At 42.1% G+C, this 20,108-nt stretch overlaps 1 protein-coding gene across 3 annotated transcripts in view; it reads right to left on the reverse strand.

Moving 5' to 3' along the window:
- The window catches only part of LOC142578699 (uncharacterized), a 145,238-nt gene that overhangs the window by 4,742 nt on the left and 120,388 nt on the right, over nucleotides 1-20,108 (reverse strand). For all 3 annotated transcript variants that reach the window (XM_075688193.1, XM_075688195.1, XM_075688194.1), the window contains 7 exons: nucleotides 17,179-17,283; nucleotides 17,023-17,078; nucleotides 12,774-12,879; nucleotides 11,250-11,422; nucleotides 9,053-9,172; nucleotides 2,001-2,098; nucleotides 115-245 (listed from right to left, as the gene is read on the reverse strand). In XM_075688193.1, the coding sequence (XP_075544308.1) occupies nucleotides 115-245; nucleotides 2,001-2,098; nucleotides 9,053-9,172; nucleotides 11,250-11,422; nucleotides 12,774-12,879; nucleotides 17,023-17,078; nucleotides 17,179-17,283 (789 nt within the window). The remainder of the gene's footprint in view (nucleotides 1-114; nucleotides 246-2,000; nucleotides 2,099-9,052; nucleotides 9,173-11,249; nucleotides 11,423-12,773; nucleotides 12,880-17,022; nucleotides 17,079-17,178; nucleotides 17,284-20,108) is intronic.

The raw sequence follows: 20,108 nt of genomic DNA on the forward strand, positions 1-20,108 counted from the left end.
TTTAGTGTTTACTACTTATGCATATTGAGCTGTGGCATAACAAGAAAAGTCAGATGGCAGCAGTTAGCCAAATAAGGAAACATTACAAGAGAGTGAGCAAGCTGCAGCTCTTACCGCGTATTGGAGAGCTGACGCTCTCGCGCAACTTGTATTTTAGCTCCTCGTTGTGCATGTCCAGCCGAGAGAGCTGGCGGTTCTGCTTCTCCGAAGTCTCCCTGAGTTTGGCATTTTCCACGGACAGTTGGCTGAAATGCACACAGAAGAGGAAGTGAAACCCTTGCGTTAGTGCACGGCTGGGTGGCACAGGGTTGGCATAACCACACAAAAAGAGGTTGTATAGAGCACTAAGACAATTGAAAGTGGACAGGAGCTTGAAGATAAAAATTTGATAGCGATTTGTTGCCCAAAGCAACAGTTGATGTACAAAGTCAGAGCAACAGCCCGTTCTGCATTCGCAATAATCAAAAATACATTTATTCATTGTAAAGGGACACTAAGGAGAAAAACAAATTCAATTTAGACTGATGAAGTATTACATCAGAAGTCTACATTAATTACTTTTCCAGTTACTAGAAGAGAAAACAAAAGTCGATCTCATTTTTTAAGCTTCACACTGAAACCTGAACACCAGTGCACAAGTGTGACGTCAGAGTTTTCAAAGTACTATTTCATATTTAGGAAGTTTCAATTGATGAAATGACCTCGTTTTTGGTTCCTTTAAAATATAATGTAGTCCATCTTTACTGATAGATTAATTAAGGCAGGAGGAGACACCATCAAAGTCATGAAACCACGTCTAGTTACTACAAAACTTCACCAGGTGATGTTGCCACCTGTCTCGTTTTTGCATCTTTTCTGGCTTACCATGCCTCCTGTCACAGTAAAACTGGCCTTTTTGGTATTGCAGAAGCTTAATTCACTAACGCAGCTCAGCGATTTCTCTCTTGAGTATCCCTTTAAGTGGATGCTCCTAGGACTTGCCCCGGAACATGCAGCTGTTTACAGATGCATTTCATCTGTGACACTTTGCATTATGTCTATGGGTGAATTGATTAGTAAAGTAACTTGGTTTTCTGTTTTTGTTAGTGCAGCAGCCATCGCAATCGCAATATGCCAACTGAAATTAGCTGAATTTGTATTACAGGTGTGTGTAAGTTATAGGCATTACAAGTGTGTTGTTCATAGAATTTCAGCTTGCCATTTATTCCTAATGATCATTAAGGAAAGTTATTGTGTATACCTTTAGCTCTTATACCTTTGTGATGACTATCACTGCATTGGATTCTTGTTTGTTTTGCCACGTGGTGCTGATGTATTATTATACCTGCATGTACAATCTGTACGCCCATCTGCTATGGTCTCGGAAAGAGACTCGCAGTATTGAAAATAAAATAAATCGATAATAAAAATGGGCAGCGCTCTTTTGCACACTGTGCATTTGTAATTTGCTGTGATGGGCTGCTAAACGTATTTCCTTGTATGCTTTGTATAAATTTGCTTTCTCCATACTTTCCACACAAAGTGCTTCAATGATGTGACTGATATTCTCACACAGTACCACCTGCAAAAAGCTACGTCTAGCCTACGAAGGACATTGTTGTGGAGAGCTACAGATTACTTTTCCCCACATGGACTTCTTTGACGTACACGGAACCTCGTTACACACGGGTGGCATGAAGACAGAATCAACAACACTTTGCTGCTACAAAAATGTATGAGCACCCTTTGTACAGAACACTGAATGTATAGGACCACGAGATACAAATAATATCAGTGAGGGTTTCAAATAAGCTGGTGTGGGATTAACAGAAGCAAATTCTTGTTTACGATTACATTTATGCTGCCCGCATTGTCAAATTTAATTTTCATTTTCTTACACAATTTCTTCAACTGACTATCACTGCAGAGCATGCAAGAAAGACAAGAAAGTAATCTATCAGAGGTGCCTGCAGCAGTGTCAGGTTTACAGTGCACAACTTTTGCTTAGTAAGGCTCCTCACCTTTGCACCTTGGCTTTCTCGTTCAGTAGCTCCTGAAGGTCTTCAATGCGTGCCTCCATCTTCTGCATCTTTGCCTTGCACCGGTCTAACTCCTCCTCCTGCACAGCCACAGATTTTCTCAGTCAGTGCGTGACAATAACAACAGGTCTTTTTCTAATTTGCAAGTGCGTTTCTCTGTATTGCAGATTTGCCTAACCAATGGTGGCAATGGTCATGGTTTGAATAAAGATGATATGCTAGCCGTACATGCTGGGGCTTGCCTCTTGCACATTGTGTCATCACGAGAGCTGCATAAACATCTTCCATGTCGCAAGAGAAGGAAACTGTTTTCATACATACTGTCTGCAAAAAATGACTCTGCCATCATAAGCTTAGCAAATTGCCTTGCAAGAAAGCTCTTTTCACAATTATGAAAAGCATTCATAGGGAATGTTGCCCCAACCTACATGCAAGGCCTGCACAGGGCAGCCTGTCGAGGGAGCTACCGCTAGGGCCAGAAAGTTACAGAGGCACTTAGAGTCACCTTACGTGCATCGACTGCAAAAGCATTGAATGTGGATCAACTCATATTTTGAATTGGGCAAAGTCAATTTTGGGGGTGAGTCAATTGATAGTGCGCCAGGTAGATTTTGAACATGAATCAACTCAATTTTCGAACTGGGCAAAGTAAATTTTTGGATGTGGGTTACAGCATCCATGCGATGCTGTGGCAGTTCACCGTGTGATTACGCAGTGTGAGCCGCAGCAGGTCCAGTGCCGGAAACGCGATGCCTTCACTTGGTCACAAGCATTTTAGTACCATCGGATGTTAACGCCGGATGCTCGCCAAATTTTCCGCTTCATTAGCCATATAATGCTTTCACATTAAAAGCTGCTGCAGCTTGCCGAAGCCACCTCTGGTAAAGGAGTCTAGACAACTATGAAACGGTCGGTTAATTTCTAATAAACCTTCGTGGTCAATAATTGTTTAGTCTGTATTCAACCATTCCAGTCTAATCTTCACTTTTGAACCTTCTAAAGAGCTAGGGTAAAGTATAGAGCGAAACCCATTTCCCTTCTACATGCAGCAATGTTGTATCCCTTAAACTTCTTCACAATCGAATAAGCACACCACCTAATCAATGAGCAGTCGAGCTCTCAGTAAACTCCCTCTCTCTCTCCTCTTGTGTCTTGGCTACTGATCCTCTGGGATCTGCATGTGCCAAGTAAGAAGCAATAACCACATACAGCTAAGTACTCATTGTCAGTGCGTCATGACCGAAAAGTGCTACCTAAACATTTTTTTATAACGAAGCTTTCTTTGCCAGCACCCCTCTTTATGGCTGCTGGCCTGCTGCTGTCTCGCTAATTACACAGTAACGTGCGCTACTGGGCATGTGCCATTAGACATGTGGCACTGGGCATGCAAGCATTGTTGGCCACTTCCCCAGAGTGGGCGTGCGTCGCTGGGTAGGTGCCCGAATAGAAAGGCAGAACAAGAGGCAAGCCAGTGAAGATGTCGGCAACAAAAATTGAAAAGGTCAGCATCAAAGGCATAGTGTGGAGAAAGAAGTAAAGTGGACAAAATTGGATCAGCGCTTGCACTGAGCGTGGAGCATTCAGTTACATATAAGTGAAGATATTTCAACAAACATCAATAAAAGATTTTCTTATAACTGATTTCCACGCATGCGTGGAATTCCGATGTTTTTCTCGGAAGTCAACTGAGGGGTACTGCATAAGGCATTGCTCTATTAAGCAATAAATCAAAAAAGAATCCTCATTCTGGAGCCATTCGACAAGAGAGCTTTTCTTCGTCAAGGCAGCATCCTGTTTCGCCACTGTCACTTGAAGTCTCGAGTCTTCCTGTTAACATCTAGCTTGTTTGGGTGCTGGGAGCTGGTTGTGAACTTTAAGGGCCAAGTTTTGAGTGCTCCGTGCATGGCAAAATGGGTGGCTGATGTAACCTAAGTGAATGACCTCATTGGCACCCCATGCAACATTATTTTGTAACACTTTCAAAACAAAAATGCACCAGTGTTTTTTTTTTTTTTGCAAGTGCTGTAATACTCGCCTTTTCTTTTAGCTGCAAATAACAAGAACGCAAAAGCTATAGATTTAGATGACTCCTCAATGCAACAGTGGTTACCGAGCTGAGAATGATACCTTTCTGCAGCTAAGCACTTGTTATATACGATGGGGGACCTAGAGGTAAAAAAGGTAGAGAATTTCTTTAACTGAGGCAAAATGGTAGTTGATATTGACTATGTGACTAGGCGCGCATGCTACACTATTCCTCCTGTCAGTTGACCAGGTAGCGTTCTTCTGTGAAGTTTTGTCTGCTCATTGAATTGCTTTGTTTTGAGCCTCTGTTACCACCTGCACCAGTTTCACGATGGCGCACATCAAAGAACAACACATTCTGTTCACAACACCACTTTCTGTTCTATCTTGGGAAATTTTAGACGGTCAGCCAGCATTTTTACATTGAAGTACCTAGGCAGATAAGTGATGCAGCTGGAAGAAAATGCCACCATTTTCGGAACTCAGGCAAATAACTTGTGCATCACGACAATGCTCCTGCCCACACAGAACCAAGCGTTTTCAACAAAAATTGTATTTGAACGCTACCTTACCTCACCCTCTACTACTCTTATCTTGCCCCCTGCGACTTCCTATCTTTATAACCTAAACATGCGCTTAAAGGTAAGCATTTATTATATGTGAAGATTGAGAACAAAATGACCAAGGCACAGAGGGTCATTGGATTGCAAACTTTCTAGATTCCACATGCCAAAAACACAATCTGATTGTGAGGCATGCTGTGCTGGGCAACTCTGAATTACAGAGTGGGATAACAGGAGTGCCAACTCGCCTGATAAAGCGTTCTAACTTGTGTCCCGGTGAGACAACTGTTTTGTGACGCAAATCATAAACGGCACGGAAACTTGTTACTAGCACTTAAAGCTGCATCACTTGCAGCCGCCCAAGTTGTGGCGTGGTGTTGGTGAGACATGGTGGACTGTTTGCCGACTAATTCGTTTGTTGTAGAGATATGCGCGCATTTCCACTGTTGCCTGCGTGGTGCTGTGCGTGTGTGCACGCTAACAAGCACCTCTTGTCTCCTGACAAAGTTCGCAAGATATTTCATTGCTTCTGAATATGCAAATTTACTACTACGAGTGCCTGTGTCATAGTAGCAGCTACCTTAAGCAATGCAATTTTGTATGTTGGTATTTGTTTACTAAAGTTATGTCTGTTAATGAAACACATAGATGAAAAGCTGTAAATTGGCTCACATCTGTGTGCATTCAGACTATGACTCAGAGAAAATATGATGTACAGCTTGGCTTACATGAGCATCTTTTTGTATCTTTGTATCTTTTTGTATCTTTGTGTCTGTGTTCATTAACTTCAATTTACGGCATGTTTCGACCTGTGTAGTGGCATGCTTCAGCCGGCATGCTATAATTTAATATGAGTCCTGCTACCAGGCTAACATCCCCAGCTACAATAAAAGCTTTCAGGTGTGTTTAACACACACTACACCACTTAATTCAGTGAGTGGTGGCAGCAGTGCTCTAAAGTTAGTAACGGCACACTGCAAGCCCTCAGGAATGTCAGCGCACTTTTGTTGTATGCTGGAACTCTGCTTAAAACAAGTGCAATTTTATTCAAGCCACGGTCCTGAATGTAGTAGCAAACTGGCACCCACAAGGCTTAAAGCATTTCATATTATTTTCTGTTAATCTAAGTATAAATCTAAGCACAGTGCCTGTGAGCCCCATCTAAGCCAATAAGCCGCTGCTGCTCAAACAGTGCGCTTGCTATGTTAAAAGTGATGGGTAACTTCAGCTACACAATACTTTTTCACTCTTGGAAACTGGCTGATCGCATCTTTACTCATTGCAATCACAACCAAAAAATACACCGCGATGATATAACACTCAAGTGGCGACAACACCGAAAGTGAGCCATCAGGCAACTTAATATTTTCATAGCTGAAAGGGGCTCTTGACACACTTGTTCGACTTGGCCACCACACGGTGCTAATATTTGGCAACCACAACTAGGGTAGGAAGTAAGGGAGGAGAGTACCTTGGAAGAAAGGAAGTGAGCCGTGGCAGAGAGCACGGCGGAACACTGGCCACATGTTATCGCTGGGACATTAGTTGGCCACACCAAAAGCTTTGCAAGATAGGCGATTCGCTGCTCCTGTATATTTTATGCCATCTTCCACAGTAACACTTTAATGACAAGACATAAATACCAGAAAATAAAAAAAAATATTTTGTGGAAGCTTTTTCAGCAATATGGGGGAAAACACCAGGCAGAAAACTGGCAGTGGGCTTTGCCCCAAGCCACCTGTGGCTTCGTTTGGAATTCGTAAGACAGCTCTCGTCATACGTGAACTGTAGGTGCACATTTAATTTGCTTTACATCGCATGCGTGACAAAGCTGCAGCCAAAGTCTTGCATTGGTCTGTCTCCTCTGACTGTGCTTTCAAAATAAAGCAAGCCACATGCCAAACTTGTTCTTCCTCGTCCCGCGTTCCCTCTCTAAACCAGAAAATGATGCTTGCTGCCAGTCATTCAGTTTGGCATGTTGGCCAAAGACATTTAGCCATGAACTTCGTACTCAATATGAAAGCTCAGCAAGAAACTTTTTTTTTTTTTTGCTATGTTGCGTGCAGGCAACATTCGTCAACAAAGGGTTCATTTTCACCACCTAGGTGTCCTTAACATGCCTAAACCTAAGAGTGCATGGGCATTACTGCATTTCGTCTTCATCAAATCACGGCTGCCATATCCAAAATTGAACCAGCATCACCGAGCTCAGCAGCGCAACACCATAGCCATTAAGCCATCACCGTAGGTAGTTTGCCAGAGTTTCTGAACAGCTTTGAACAATGGATAACGCAGCAGGACAAGTTCGTTGTGTCACTTTGAGAATACGTTGAAGGTGAGTAACATCTTGGAATGATAGAAGCAATGTACAGCAACAACAAACGCTGTTCTTGTTACTTTTGGGTCCCCCCTTGTATCATCCTTGCATGCACACAATATGTGGGTGCAGAGTAGACCCTCACTAATGTTTCATGTAATGCTCTAACAGGGGCACCTAAGTAATGTGTTACATAGGGGAACAATGTTTGCAAACCATTTGCAGGTGTATGCATTTCTGTGAGAAGAAAGTGAAAATCTGTGCGGCAGCATAGAGAAAAGAATGAGTACAAAGATCAGTGCAGTGGCAATGTACATAAATAGAACACAGAGATGATTATCTTGCATTAAACTGTCCTTTCTTTTTTTTAGCAAACTGGTGCAGCAATGGCTTCAGGCATGATAAGTCTCATCTATGGAGCTATACTCATGGACAACTTTCATTTAGGGGTGTGGGATTATAAAATTTTTTTAACACGAATCTAATATGAATATTTAACTTCAAATATAAAATGATGATATGCACATGCATTTATTAGCAAGTTTGGTTATTTTAACATGGTGGAACATCACAATTACATTGTCAATGGTAAAAAATTAGAGCAGTAAGCCGTTACACTAAAATATTGTGTATTTGGTTCATGATAACTTGGAAAATTAAGTAATTCCCAAAAGCTGTCAGTTCTCACCAACCTGTGCTTATTATACAACATCAAATGCCCACAAACTCAAAGGCGCTTGACCCTGTGCCAGCTGTCACTCATCGAATTTGCTTCCAAGCAATAATCTCGCACTGGTGGTGCGCCACTGCAAATGAGTGCACCCTCGCTGTCTTCAAACACGTGCCCCGTGCTACTGAGAGGCTGGCTTTCCCGCATTGCTTATACGTCTAATGGCTAAGCTCACTTTACAAGCACCCTTGTACGAAATTATCACAAAATTCAGCACAAAATCAGACATATTCCTAGATCAGACAGAAGCAAACGCTAAGAACCACATTTGCTCCCGCACAGCCAGCAATATATCTGATTTGATATTCCTATTAAATAGGATATTCAAAAATTTTCGAGTACCTAGTTTTCGAATCACATTACTAACATTAAAAGTCTAATAGTCGAAATTTTCTAATATTCGCACACCCAGTGGCGTAGCAACAGGGGGGGCCGTGGGCCCCGGGTGCAAGGGGCCAGTGAGGGGGCGGGGGGGTGTCATACACGTCTGAAGACACCCCTCTTTCCGCCGGCTACACCCGGAGAGGGGGGTGACAGAAGACCTATGGGCCCCGGGTGCTAGACGACCTAGCTACGCCACTGCGCACACCCCTACTTCCTGTGGCAATGAAGGGAAACCTATGGAGGCAAATATTCCGATCTGTGTTAGTTTAAGCTGGAGAAGTGAAAACAAACGTCTTATTTACAACAGCAAATGAGACAAAATGCACCACTGTGCATTGAATTACTTATTTTTCTGCTTTTCTCTTCTGCAATCGGGCAAGCACAAAACTGTGCGCATGAAAGCTATGCTGAATCCCAGTATCTGCTACAAGAAGACAAAAGCATTTTACCTTCAACTCAAGGACAGAGGTGAATTGGCAATGTGCCTTTTGTAAATACAATTTGGCTAACTATACAGTGTGCAATTTCAAACTTCTAAAAGATACAGCTTTATATAAATTTTGTTAAATGCATCCTAATTCCGGGACCTGCTGAAATTTCCCTTTCTGGTGGAAAAAAAATAAACTCGTGAATTTTGGCCCACTGTCATCATCTTTAAACCATCATCTTTAAGGCATGTAATGATAAGTACTCACTAAAGTAACAGCAAAAAGTGAACATGTGCGCACAGGAAGTGATCTGCTGTGCACTTAACTAATCTTTGCACCTATACAATGCAATTCAATTGAATATAGATGAACGAAGTTGAATACATGATGACATTCTGATTTTATTCCTATTATATAGATGAAAGCTTATGACAATGGGTTTTGTCTGCTACATTCTCTAGTGAATGTCTTTAACATCCAGAATGCTAACACAAGATATGGTGATATGGTTATAAGATAGGTAACACAAGACATGGTTATAGCAACGGACTCTGTTTGCACAGTAGTATACACAAAGCAACACTTGCCTTTCGTTCTCGTTCTATATTGGCATGCTGCAAGCTCTGTATCTGGTTGGCACGCATCTCAAGAACCACATTCAAGCTTTCCACTTCCTTTTGCAGGTCTGCATTTTTCTTGGAAAGCCACTGCAAGGAGGCAAAATAGAAGATAATGATGTCATTAATGTTTCATTTACAATAAATACAAATTTTGCTAGGCAATAATCCTTGACAAGTACTTACATGGGAATAGTGAAAAAAGCAAAAGAAAAGAAAGCAATCACAATAATGTCATATTGGCAATGTTGATAAATGTTGATACGATCAAGCAGACAAAAATGCAAAGTTTAGGGGAACAAACAGCGCTAACTCTCTCCTTCCCTCTAGAAATGTGCCCATTTTTGGTGCTTTTATGTTTCAACATTTTATTCCAAGACAGAAATATACTGCGATACATAATCTTGTACCCTGTTCACTGGTGTTGAACTGAATTGATGTATAGCAGTAATAATTTCTCAGACAATTTCTGATAATTCTTATGTGAAACTACAAACACCTCAAGAAACACGAATGAAAGTAATAATTTGCTATATTTAGTATACGTGTCGAGAGTAAAGAATAACAGTAATATACAGAATATGCACCTGGTTCCTAGTTCCCTATTTTTGTAAGTAAAACCACACAAAAAAATTATTATGAAGACTCGTTGGCATCATTACAAGCTATAGTGGTGCCCATGCTATGCGGAAAGGGAGCAGCTTTGCAAATGTGAAAATGGGTAAATTCCTATCGCACAGGGCTTTTACTTATTGCAGCAGGCACCTGGTTTGTTTTTTATTGCCTTATTTAGGCTCATGAAGCAACTGCTGTCAGCTTGGGGAGCATGCAGAAGCCTTCTCATACTTGATTATTGCATTCAATCAGCTTTTCTATGCAAGCAAGGTGGTCTAGTGCATGTTCAACTGGCGCTGGAGCCTCCACTTGCTTTGCCCAGTTCCTGTGCAGTGCTGTACAGTAATGTGGAGTGTTGCACAATATTGTACAGTAATGAATAAGGGCACGTGCACAGGCATTGTTCAGAACGTAAGAGATTAGACAGCTAGTCAAGCTGTGGTGGATGGTCCGCCTGAAATCGCCTGCATGCTCTTGTGCAAGTGAAGACCCCACATGATGAGATGGATTGCAAATAATAATTTGCGCATATGCTGTCGAAGCTCTGATGGATAAAAGCCACCCATGGTGGGGAAGATGAAAGTTGCACTTGATATTAGCCGAATACAATTATCAAAATAACATACACTCATGGGCATCTACCATTGTTTGAGACATCATTAAAACAGCCTATGTGTCAGATTGGAAAATTGACAACCCAAGAGAAGCATCTGTGTTTTCACTAGCGCTGTCCTTTAAATATGATTTTTTTCAAGCAGATCAAAGAGCGAATTTTGCATCTTTTTATTGAAGTAGTGTTAGGAGCACTGGAGGCTGGTTTCAACAATACCTCCAGTAAAGTTTTATTTTTCCACATTGTCAAATCTGACAAATAGTTTAAGGTAAGTCATCATTTCACATGCTGTACAATGTTGCTTGAACAAGAATTGAAATAGAAATGTTTGGCAACGTGCAGAAAAATTGACGATCAAATTGATCTATTTCTATAGGCGAGGTAACAAATGAGCTAAAGGGTCTCTCAAGTGAAACATAGGTTACATGAGATATTTGTAGTTATATACTTGCAGAACTGGAGAAGTCTGGTCTTACTGCAAGCAGAGGCTTGTTATGCTATAATGGACAAAAAGAATAATGGGTGGCAAGAATGCCTTAAGGTTTCTAGACAAGACAATCTAGCAATAATAGCAATACGTGGCTAAAGCTAGTTAACAATTAGTTCAAAAATGCGAACAATGTGGCACTGCAAGAGAAAATAAACAAAAATAAGGCCTGGAGAATTTGGGAACTTACTTAAATTTATGAATTCACATTCAAATGTATGAATCCACTATGAAATCCATACAGCTACTACCTAAAGTGCCGTCACACATCACACTTGCTCCAATTATCGCAATGCACTGAGTTATCACAAGAAAACACCGAATATCGTGTTGAACAATTTGGCATGCAATCCTATTCAACTATTCCCCTCATGCAGACACACCAAGTTGCATAAAGTCTGTGGCCGAGACAGAAGAAACCCAAGCAGCCTGTTCAAAACAGCAGAACATACCTGGATCTTGGCGTCTGTGTCTGAGAGCACAGACTCCTGGAACTCCCTGGCCTGTTGCTGTAATGCTTTGTGTTGTTGTTGGAGGGTTTCATACCTCTGCTCAAGCTCTTTCTGGCGTGCTTGGTGGTCCTCATTGATGGAGTCCAGTTGCAGAGAATATTCCTCGTTGATGGCTGCAAGACCACACTCCCTGCTCACATACCCAAAAGAGCCATGCACTTAATAGAGTCCTTGTCTATGCATTAGTCTGGTAATAGAAATGAAGATGCCGTTATTACAGACATAATGTGCTGCAAGCAAGAACAGGGCTAGGGTGGGCATTAAATGTACAGCTGCAACATAAGTGTGCCTAGGAGTGCCTGTCAAAAGGGGTGGAAAATGCACTTGCAACAACTTTGTTGCCCTTGACTCTTTCTTAGCAGCCTCATGTTCTCCATCCAGTTCACAGCAAAGCTACCGAACTTTTCAAACAGTCACTCTGAATAACAAAGTGAAGCCTGTGTGAGACTGTGCTGTGAATCATTTGCCTTTCATAGTCATTATCGCATTCTATGGGTACCAAACTTTACGAGGCAAACTAGTGCCTCCAATCAGAGGGCCAGGGAAGGGATGCAATTGTCCCCTTTACCACTGTGTATGTCGATGCACAGCTATATGTTTGACATTAAAAATTCAAAATACGCCATCAAAAAGGGTTTACAACCTGCAATTTTTGCAGTAGTTTTTCATAGGAATAGTGGTCCGACAACACATTTGAGCCTTATTCCTAGTTCATACAATGAGTGCTGTTACAGTGCTCAGGTAAACATAGCATGTACCATCATCATAAAAAATGCACAGAAAAGCTAATTGGAACATCTTGCATGTAATTGAGAGTCTGATGTGAAATCCGTGTGAAGCTGTTTGGAAACATAATGCAGTAAGTGTTGAGCCTGAATCAAGCCACTGACACAAATACCAACAAACACGGAAATGCAAAGATGCATTCTAGTCAGTTCCTATTTCTTTGCATATGAATTTACATTGACAGGACACTTATAAGCTGGTATTGTGTCAGCAAAGAAAGCAACAATAACAAGCAATCATCTGCACACCCAAAATGCACTTGCTACGTTTTTCGTACGCATGTGCTTTTTGTTGCCTCTTGGGTACTAAATGGCAACTAAACAGCAGTTTTTTGTGCTGCTGTTATTATATTACAAGAAGGTCAACTTAAAAGCAGCAAAGCATTACACAGGAGCATGCTGAGCTGACACTGAAACGCAAGGACACAAAGCTCAAACTATCAAAAGTTAAAGGTGAAGCTCTGTAGGGTAAATGTGTCTTGTGTTCCTGAGACTTCTGTGCTCTATTGATGAAAGAAACAGGAACAAATTCTTCGAGCAAGCTTAAAGGTACGTACATCAAAAACACTGCAAATGAAGCACACTCATAAGAGGTGTTTCAAGTAACCTGAAACTTGTTGCTGCATGAAAGACCTCCTATGCAAGGAGCAATCTATGTTGGAACATTGGTGTGACTCACCATCTATCTTCTCCCGGTGCCTCTGTTTCAGTGCATCCAATGTTTCTTCGTGGCTTTTGCGGTCACTCTCTATTATATCTGTGTAAAACGCTTTCATTTCTTCGATCTGTGAAGAGCAGCAAAAAAAGCATAAGCTGCTTTCGTTGGAAATGAGGGACAGCACAAGAAACCTCATGCTGCATATAGGACCCCTCCTACTTTCTCCAATCTCAATATCGGCAGAATATGTTTGACTTCCTTACATTTTCATCAGGACATACAAACTGAATAAGCCAGCTGATGTGAGCTACAAGACAAGGTGATAGTAGGCCTACTAAGTGAAGTAAGTGTTAAAGTGCTGTTGTTGGCTTGCATTTCACCTATATAATGTAGACTTTCCCAGTGAGTGCACATGCTTGATGCATATCACAGCTTTTATAGAAGAGCAGTAGTTAAAAAAGACCTAACGTTTAATAAATTCACAGCTCATCAAAAGCACCAACAGTACAAATAGAATGGAGTGCTCGGATGCCCAAGAAAATCTTAGTATCCCAGTGCAGTATGATACCATTGTGGAAAACAGTGCATAACACTGTTAGCAACATTGAGCTGCTCATCGAATCTGCCACAGTGCAAGACTGGTGCATCACAGAGCACTAGGGCTATTTACAATTCAATACACAAACCCTTTTTCTGAACATAGTGGCTTACCTCATACATTACGAACATCAACTCCAAGTGAGGCTCTAAACAATTTTCTACATTTGTGGCTCACAATTTCCGAAAACTGAATCATCCATAATGCTTGATGCTCTCACTAACTTCACATATTTAATTGTGCATTAAGGAGCAACAAATGTCGTGAGAACAAAGTGGTGAAAAGATCAGTCTTAAGTACGACACTCTTATTACAAACGGAAGTACTTGTTTGATAATACAAATGAGGTAGTACCGGTAGTAGGAGACAAAACCGGTACTACAAAGGAAGCAGAACTGGTCGGGTGACGGCGTCGGCATAATACAATGCTTATTCCCTTTCTTGTAATAAACTGCCAAAGCATTAAAAACAAGGGTGATGAAGTTGCATCTTTAGTTGACATGGTAAGCCGTCTGTTATTCTCGGTACCGAATCATGGTTAGCAAATGAAGTTGCTGATGGTGAAGTATTCTCAGATCGCTTTAGATGTTATAGAAAGGACAGAGACTTGCATGGCAGAGGTGTATTTATTTTTCTAGATTTTAAATTTCTTCTTCTCAGATAAATGCTGGCGCCGATGAATGTGAGGCTGTATGGTGCAGATTGACGCTTAATAATAACGAAGTTCTAACTGTCTGTTCATTCTACCGCCAGCCTGATCCATCCGTTGATGTGCTTATGCAGTTGGTGGTGACAGTTGATGCAATTCAAACAGGCTTCATGGTAATTGGTGATTTCAATCTGCCTAATATTGATTGGAGTCATCGACCTCACTTCCACTCTTTTTCGGGCCGGTCCAGTCAAGAACTGATTAACTTGGTTTAATTTTTTGCGTTACATCAAACTGTTCTGGAACTGACACGCGGGAATCGTATCTTAGATTTTTTACTTACAAATCAACCTGAATTCGTCCGCTCCACTCAAGTGCTACCTGGAGTAAGTGACCGTAATGCTGTGCTTTGTGAAATGAATGTTGCACAATTAAGAAGCATTGGAACAGCAAACAGACGAGCATATAACTATGAAAGAGCAAATGTAAGGGAGATAAAGCGTTGAATGAGTACCGGACGGTATTTGAAACGCATGCCGACAACACTGGAGTAATTGAATTATGGTCTATATTTAAAGAGAAGCTGTTTGAACTGAGGAAGCGCTTCGTTCCGGTATAGACATAAACGAAAAGAAGAAGTAAAAGTAAATCTTGGTTTACTCGGGAGTTATGCAGTCTTACACACAAAAGGCAACTAGTTTAGAGCAAATTTAAAGGAAAGCTGATACGTGAGAACTGGTTGAAGCTACATGAAATTTCCGAAACAAATGAAAGTTGCAGTGGCAGCTGCAAAGCATTGATATGGCATTTCAATGGAGTCGAAATTAAAGGATAATCCAAAGGAATTCTGGAAACATGTACAATGGAAAAGACTAACTATACCACCTCTTGCGTCTGGTAACAGCTTCGCTGATGATGATATAGGAAAAGCTGAGTTCTCTAATAGGTATTTTAGCTCTGTTTTCAGCCATGCAATTGGACATGATGATATGAATACCTTGAATTTCCAGCCAGTGAGGAGTGTTATGGAAGATGATGTTATCAGCATCAATGGTATAGAGTTTCTGTTTAAGAATCTGAAGATTTCTAAGGCTGAGTGTCCTGATGACTTGCCAAACAAATTTGATAGACTTTGTGCTCAGTGAGTTGCAATGTACTTGAAGATTATTTTTGAAAAATCGCTTGACGCATCCCGCCTTTCAGATGACTGGAAAATTGCAAGCATTATGCCAATTCACAAATCTGGTCCTCGTGACACCGTGTCAAATTATAGGCCAGTGTCACTAACTTCAGTTGCGTGCAAGACAGTTGAACATATTTTGTATACTAGTAGCACATATGGATGCACATTCATTGTTTAATCCTCGTCAGCGTGGTTTTAGAAGGGGCCTATCTTGTACTACGCAGTTGACCGAATTTGTGCATGACCTAGAAGGGGCACTGAACATGCGTCTTAGAGTGGACTGTGTGTTTCTGGATTTCAAAAAGGCCTTTGACACTGTGACGCATCGTTTACTAATTCAAAAAATGGCCTTTTACAATATTAGCCCTCAAGTGATATCATGGGTAAAAGATTTTCTATGTTTACGACAGCAGTTCGTGGCTGTGAATGGCGCCGAGTCTCAGAGGGTAAAACGTCTCCGATGTTCCGCAAGGCTCCGTGTTGGGGCCGCTATTGTTCTTGCTGTATGTGAACGACATTAGTGATGAAATAGTATTTCAAGTGCGGTTATTTGCAGATGACTGCTTTCTCTATAGGGTAGTCACTTTTTATCATCATACCTTGCTGGTGAAGCAGCGCACTGACACGGACACAGTGAAGACAAATAGGAAAAGACGACACTCGCTGCACTCGCAACTATTTTATTTCAGTAGTCACTTGTGACCGTTATGTTGAAATGTCTCAGAAAGACTTATCTCAGAGTGGTGTGTCAAATGGAATATGAATTTGAATTTATCTAGAACTGTTAATATGAAATTTACAAGAAAGAAAAACCCTGATGTGCAACCATGTGTTATAGGAATGTAATGTTGGAACAGGTATTCGAATTTAAATATTTAGGTGTTTATTTTACTCCTGAATTGAACTCTTGCTGTCACGTCTATTATGTTGCTGCTAAAGCGTGCAAAACCTTAGGATTTCTTCGCCGAAATGCAAACACTTTCCCACAGTCATGTCAGCACATTTTGTACAAGACATGTCCAGGTCGATTCTGGAATACGCATGTACGGTTTGGGAACCGCCTACTGGTAGAGATGAAGATAAGTTGGAGTTGGTGCAGAACATTTCCTCTTGTTTTGTATCAGACACAAGCAGGGCTCGGTACAGTGCATTGCGTACGAAGGAAGCACTCAATTGAGAATTGCTCAGCACGCACCGAATGAAGTTGCGCCTGAAGTTTTTTTGCGCTATTTCTTATTCAGCTGTTCGGGTTAATTGTGAAATGTGCAAGAGCCTTTTTATAGATCCAATCGTGTTGACCATGATTTTAAAGCGCGTGAATGTGAATTCCCAACAAAAACTGAATTTTTTAGAATAGCTTTCTTTCCTAAAGCCATTAGGGAGTGGAATAGACTGCCGAGTGATGTTGCGAGTGTTGAATCAAATGATGCTTTTGTTTTTAAGTTGTAGATGTGCATTGCTAAGTGCTTTGTCTTTTATTTTTTTTTTTATAACTGCCTAGGAGCAGTGGTGTCATGTGTACTTCTGTACTTGTCCAAGTGTCATGTGTGTCTTTCTCATGCCTATTTGTTGCTCAGTAGTCTGTTTTAATTTAGCATCAACCCAAAAAAGTAATTGATACTTCTCCGAACTGAATCTTCTCATCTCCAAGCCACACTTGGCTGATTGTGCCTGAACATGCGTACAACATTGCCTCATACCAGCTTTGACGTAATGACACTACCACTCATCGCCAGTGGCCGAACACATACACTGCTGTCACAGTAAAAAGAGGACGGGAGAGTGGAGAGCAAATACTGCTCGATCATCAAGTGTAAAAAGATGCACACGCAGTACTTGCCTTTCGTGCATGAGACTCTAGGTACCCCGTCAGTTCGTTCTTATGGGTTGCTTCCACTAAAAAAAAAAAAGAAAAAAAAGGGGACATTTATTAACACAAGTTGTATACCTCATTATGCAAGATGGTGGATGCAAATATGTGGTAGCGATGACTTACACTCTTCTATCCTCTGTGTGTGCATTACTTCAAGCTCTGCCTTTTGTGCCTTGATTTCCTTTTCTTGGTTCCGCTTGTGCTCTTCTATGTTGTTTTTGTACTCCTCTGCAGTTTCCATGAAGCAACAGAAAGCAACAACATATATCTATCATATATACAACAACAACATATATATATATCTGTATTATGCAAGCAGGAAACCTGTTATTGCAAAGCTGGCAGAATACTATTCCTAAACTAATTTGTTTCACTTAAAGGTATTTATTAAGGGACATGTTGGTTTCCACACAGAAGCCTTGTTTGGAAGGCTTCTGTGTGAATTCCGAAACAACACACAGCTTCGACAACATCATTTTCATTGGCATTCTGTTAACTGCCTTTCTAATATGAATCTACTTCCTGACCAGACCATATGTCGTCCGATCATTGATTTCATTCGTAGTTATCGAAGTCAACAAGACAGTGCTAGTAACAAATTCAGTGCCAGTATGAGTGGAAAAGATGCATAAGCCAACTATTACATCTACAAATTAATCAGCTGTAATTGCAAGTAGTACTAAAGGCTATGAAGAGTTAGTTCAATGTACAGACTGTGTCTGAAGCACGGTGAAAGATGTATAGGTGAGGACACAGCGGCCCGCACCGATCCCCGATAAAGTGCCCTAGTTTCTTTAAGTGCCATGAGATGGCTGTTCCCGCAGTGGCCCGGGGCGTACTGAGTCCCCGATAAAGTCCTCTAGTTTCTCTAAGTGCCATGAGATGGCTGTTCCCGCAGTGGCCCGGGGCGTACTGAGTGGCAATGCTTTTCTATGGGGAATACGCGCTTTGTGAATGCAATTTTTCTGGAAACTCTTGCTAATGAAGAGAAGAAAATACTTTTGCTGCACTGTTTCCGTGCAGCTTCGTTACTAACTCCAGTTTTGTGAAACAGCAGCTTCATGCTCGTTTAGTTGAACGTGTAGAAGGCAATGAATTTTGGCAGGTTATTTGAACCTGCTACGCGAATAAGCGCTGGGGCCCTGATAACGGAGCCGTAACCATTGCTCGTCTCTTTTGTTCACTTGACCATTGGCTCGTTCTTTTCTTCGTGTGTTAGTTTGCCTCTGGTTGGCCCATTCCACGCCCGGATCATTTGTTGGCCAGTTCGCTCGTTGGTTTGTTCCTAAAATGACTGCAGCCTTCATTCGAGCTTTCATACACACCGCTCATTCATACTTCCGTGCACTTGCTTATTATACTGTTAATTCACTCAGTCGTCTACTCGCTCTTGATTTGTCCGCTCGTTCCATTGTTTTAGTACGAAAATACTACTAGCCCACCACCCTGGATTCCACGGCTGCATCCTCTGAAGGATGTATGCATGCATGCGTGTGAGGATGTTAACTTCAGCTCCCAAAAGGTTGTTCGGGGAGATAAACCTGGGTATCACAAGCCCCATGGGTGGCTGTTCTGGAGACAGCCACCTGCCAGGGCAGTTGTGTATCACTTAACCGCTTCCCCACAGTGCCAGGAATGGTATGGGGCAGTGAAACTGCATAATCTACGCATAGCAACGGCCCAGCATCACCTAACCTGACTCCTGAATGTGCTGTCACGGAGTACTACACTCGTTGGGGCAGCCACAGCATCCCTCATTTTATATATACCGTAAAAACCGGAATATAGGTCGAACTTTTTTAAAAAAAAAGCTATTGCAAAAAGTTGACCCTCGTCTTATATACTGGACATTGGCGGAAAAACTACGGAAGTCTTGCAACAATGGGCGGATGAAGTAAAGAAGCGCCTTCGCCATCGCCATCAGAAGCAGCGCGTCGTGGCGACATTAGAGAGCTTTAGTTTAGGGGACGCAAGGCGTTGGGGCCCCTAGCGATTGGGTGCATTTGTGTACGCAAGCAGAAACACGTTATAGGCTAGCGGCCCCAAACGCAAGCTGCAGTGAGGTCGCATGCGCTCGCAGTGCCATCAACGTCTGATCGTTGCTGCGTTATTTTTTAAAACATGAAATCAAGCATATGAAGCAAAGCACATAAAACTATTCTTATTAAAAGCAGTTAATAGAGTGTCCGGTATTCGGGTAAACGCAGGCTGCGGCGTTGGAGTGGAGCAATGAACGGGAGCGTCCTGTCCTGCATGGTGCAGCCACCTGGTGGCGCAAAGCTCAAACAGACTAAAACAACTAATATTGCAGTAATCAAGTGTATTTTACTTTGCTGTGGGCATAAATTTTTGGCAGCAACACAATTACGCCAGTGCCGAAAATTTACACCAGCAGCGAAGTAGAATAGACTTGGTTACAGCAATATTAGCTGCTTTTGACCGTTTGAGCTTGGCGCCGCCAGTTGGCTGCACCATGCAGGCCGATCCCGTTTATGGCTCCGCCCCAACGGCGTTTATCCGAATACCGGACACGCTAAGCCTCTCTAATATTATAAAGGAGATTTATTGGAGTTCGTAGCGACCATCGGTCCTGGGATGCACCGAGCAGTTTCCGAGCTCGAGCCTTTGCTGCGCGCTTGATGCTGCTGATGCTGCTGACTGTGCGCACGTTCGTCATCCTCTTTACAATGGCGTCGCAGAAATAAAGGAGCCATCCTGGCGACTTAGTTTTCTAGAAGGACGGTAGAATGGTGATATGGCTTGAGACACTGAACGTGAACGACTTCGCGGTTACGACGTCGCATGTCGGATGGCGGCGTTAGCAGCTCAACCAGGTAATTGACGGGTGATGTTCTCTCGAGAATGCGGTATGGCCCATCATACTTTGGAAGGAGTTTTGAAGCGAGCCCAGGCGTGCGGCGTGGCACTAACAACCAAACGAGAGCGCCCGGGAGAAAAGTGGGAGTCAAGTTCTGGGCATCGTGAACGACTTTTTGACGGTTCTGGTCGTCCGAGGTGAATCGGCGGGCCAGCTGGCGACATTCCTCGGCGTG

Source organism: Dermacentor variabilis, chromosome 4, assembly GCF_050947875.1.
Source record: "Dermacentor variabilis isolate Ectoservices chromosome 4, ASM5094787v1, whole genome shotgun sequence".
Taxonomy (NCBI): Eukaryota; Metazoa; Arthropoda; class Arachnida; order Ixodida; family Ixodidae; genus Dermacentor; species Dermacentor variabilis.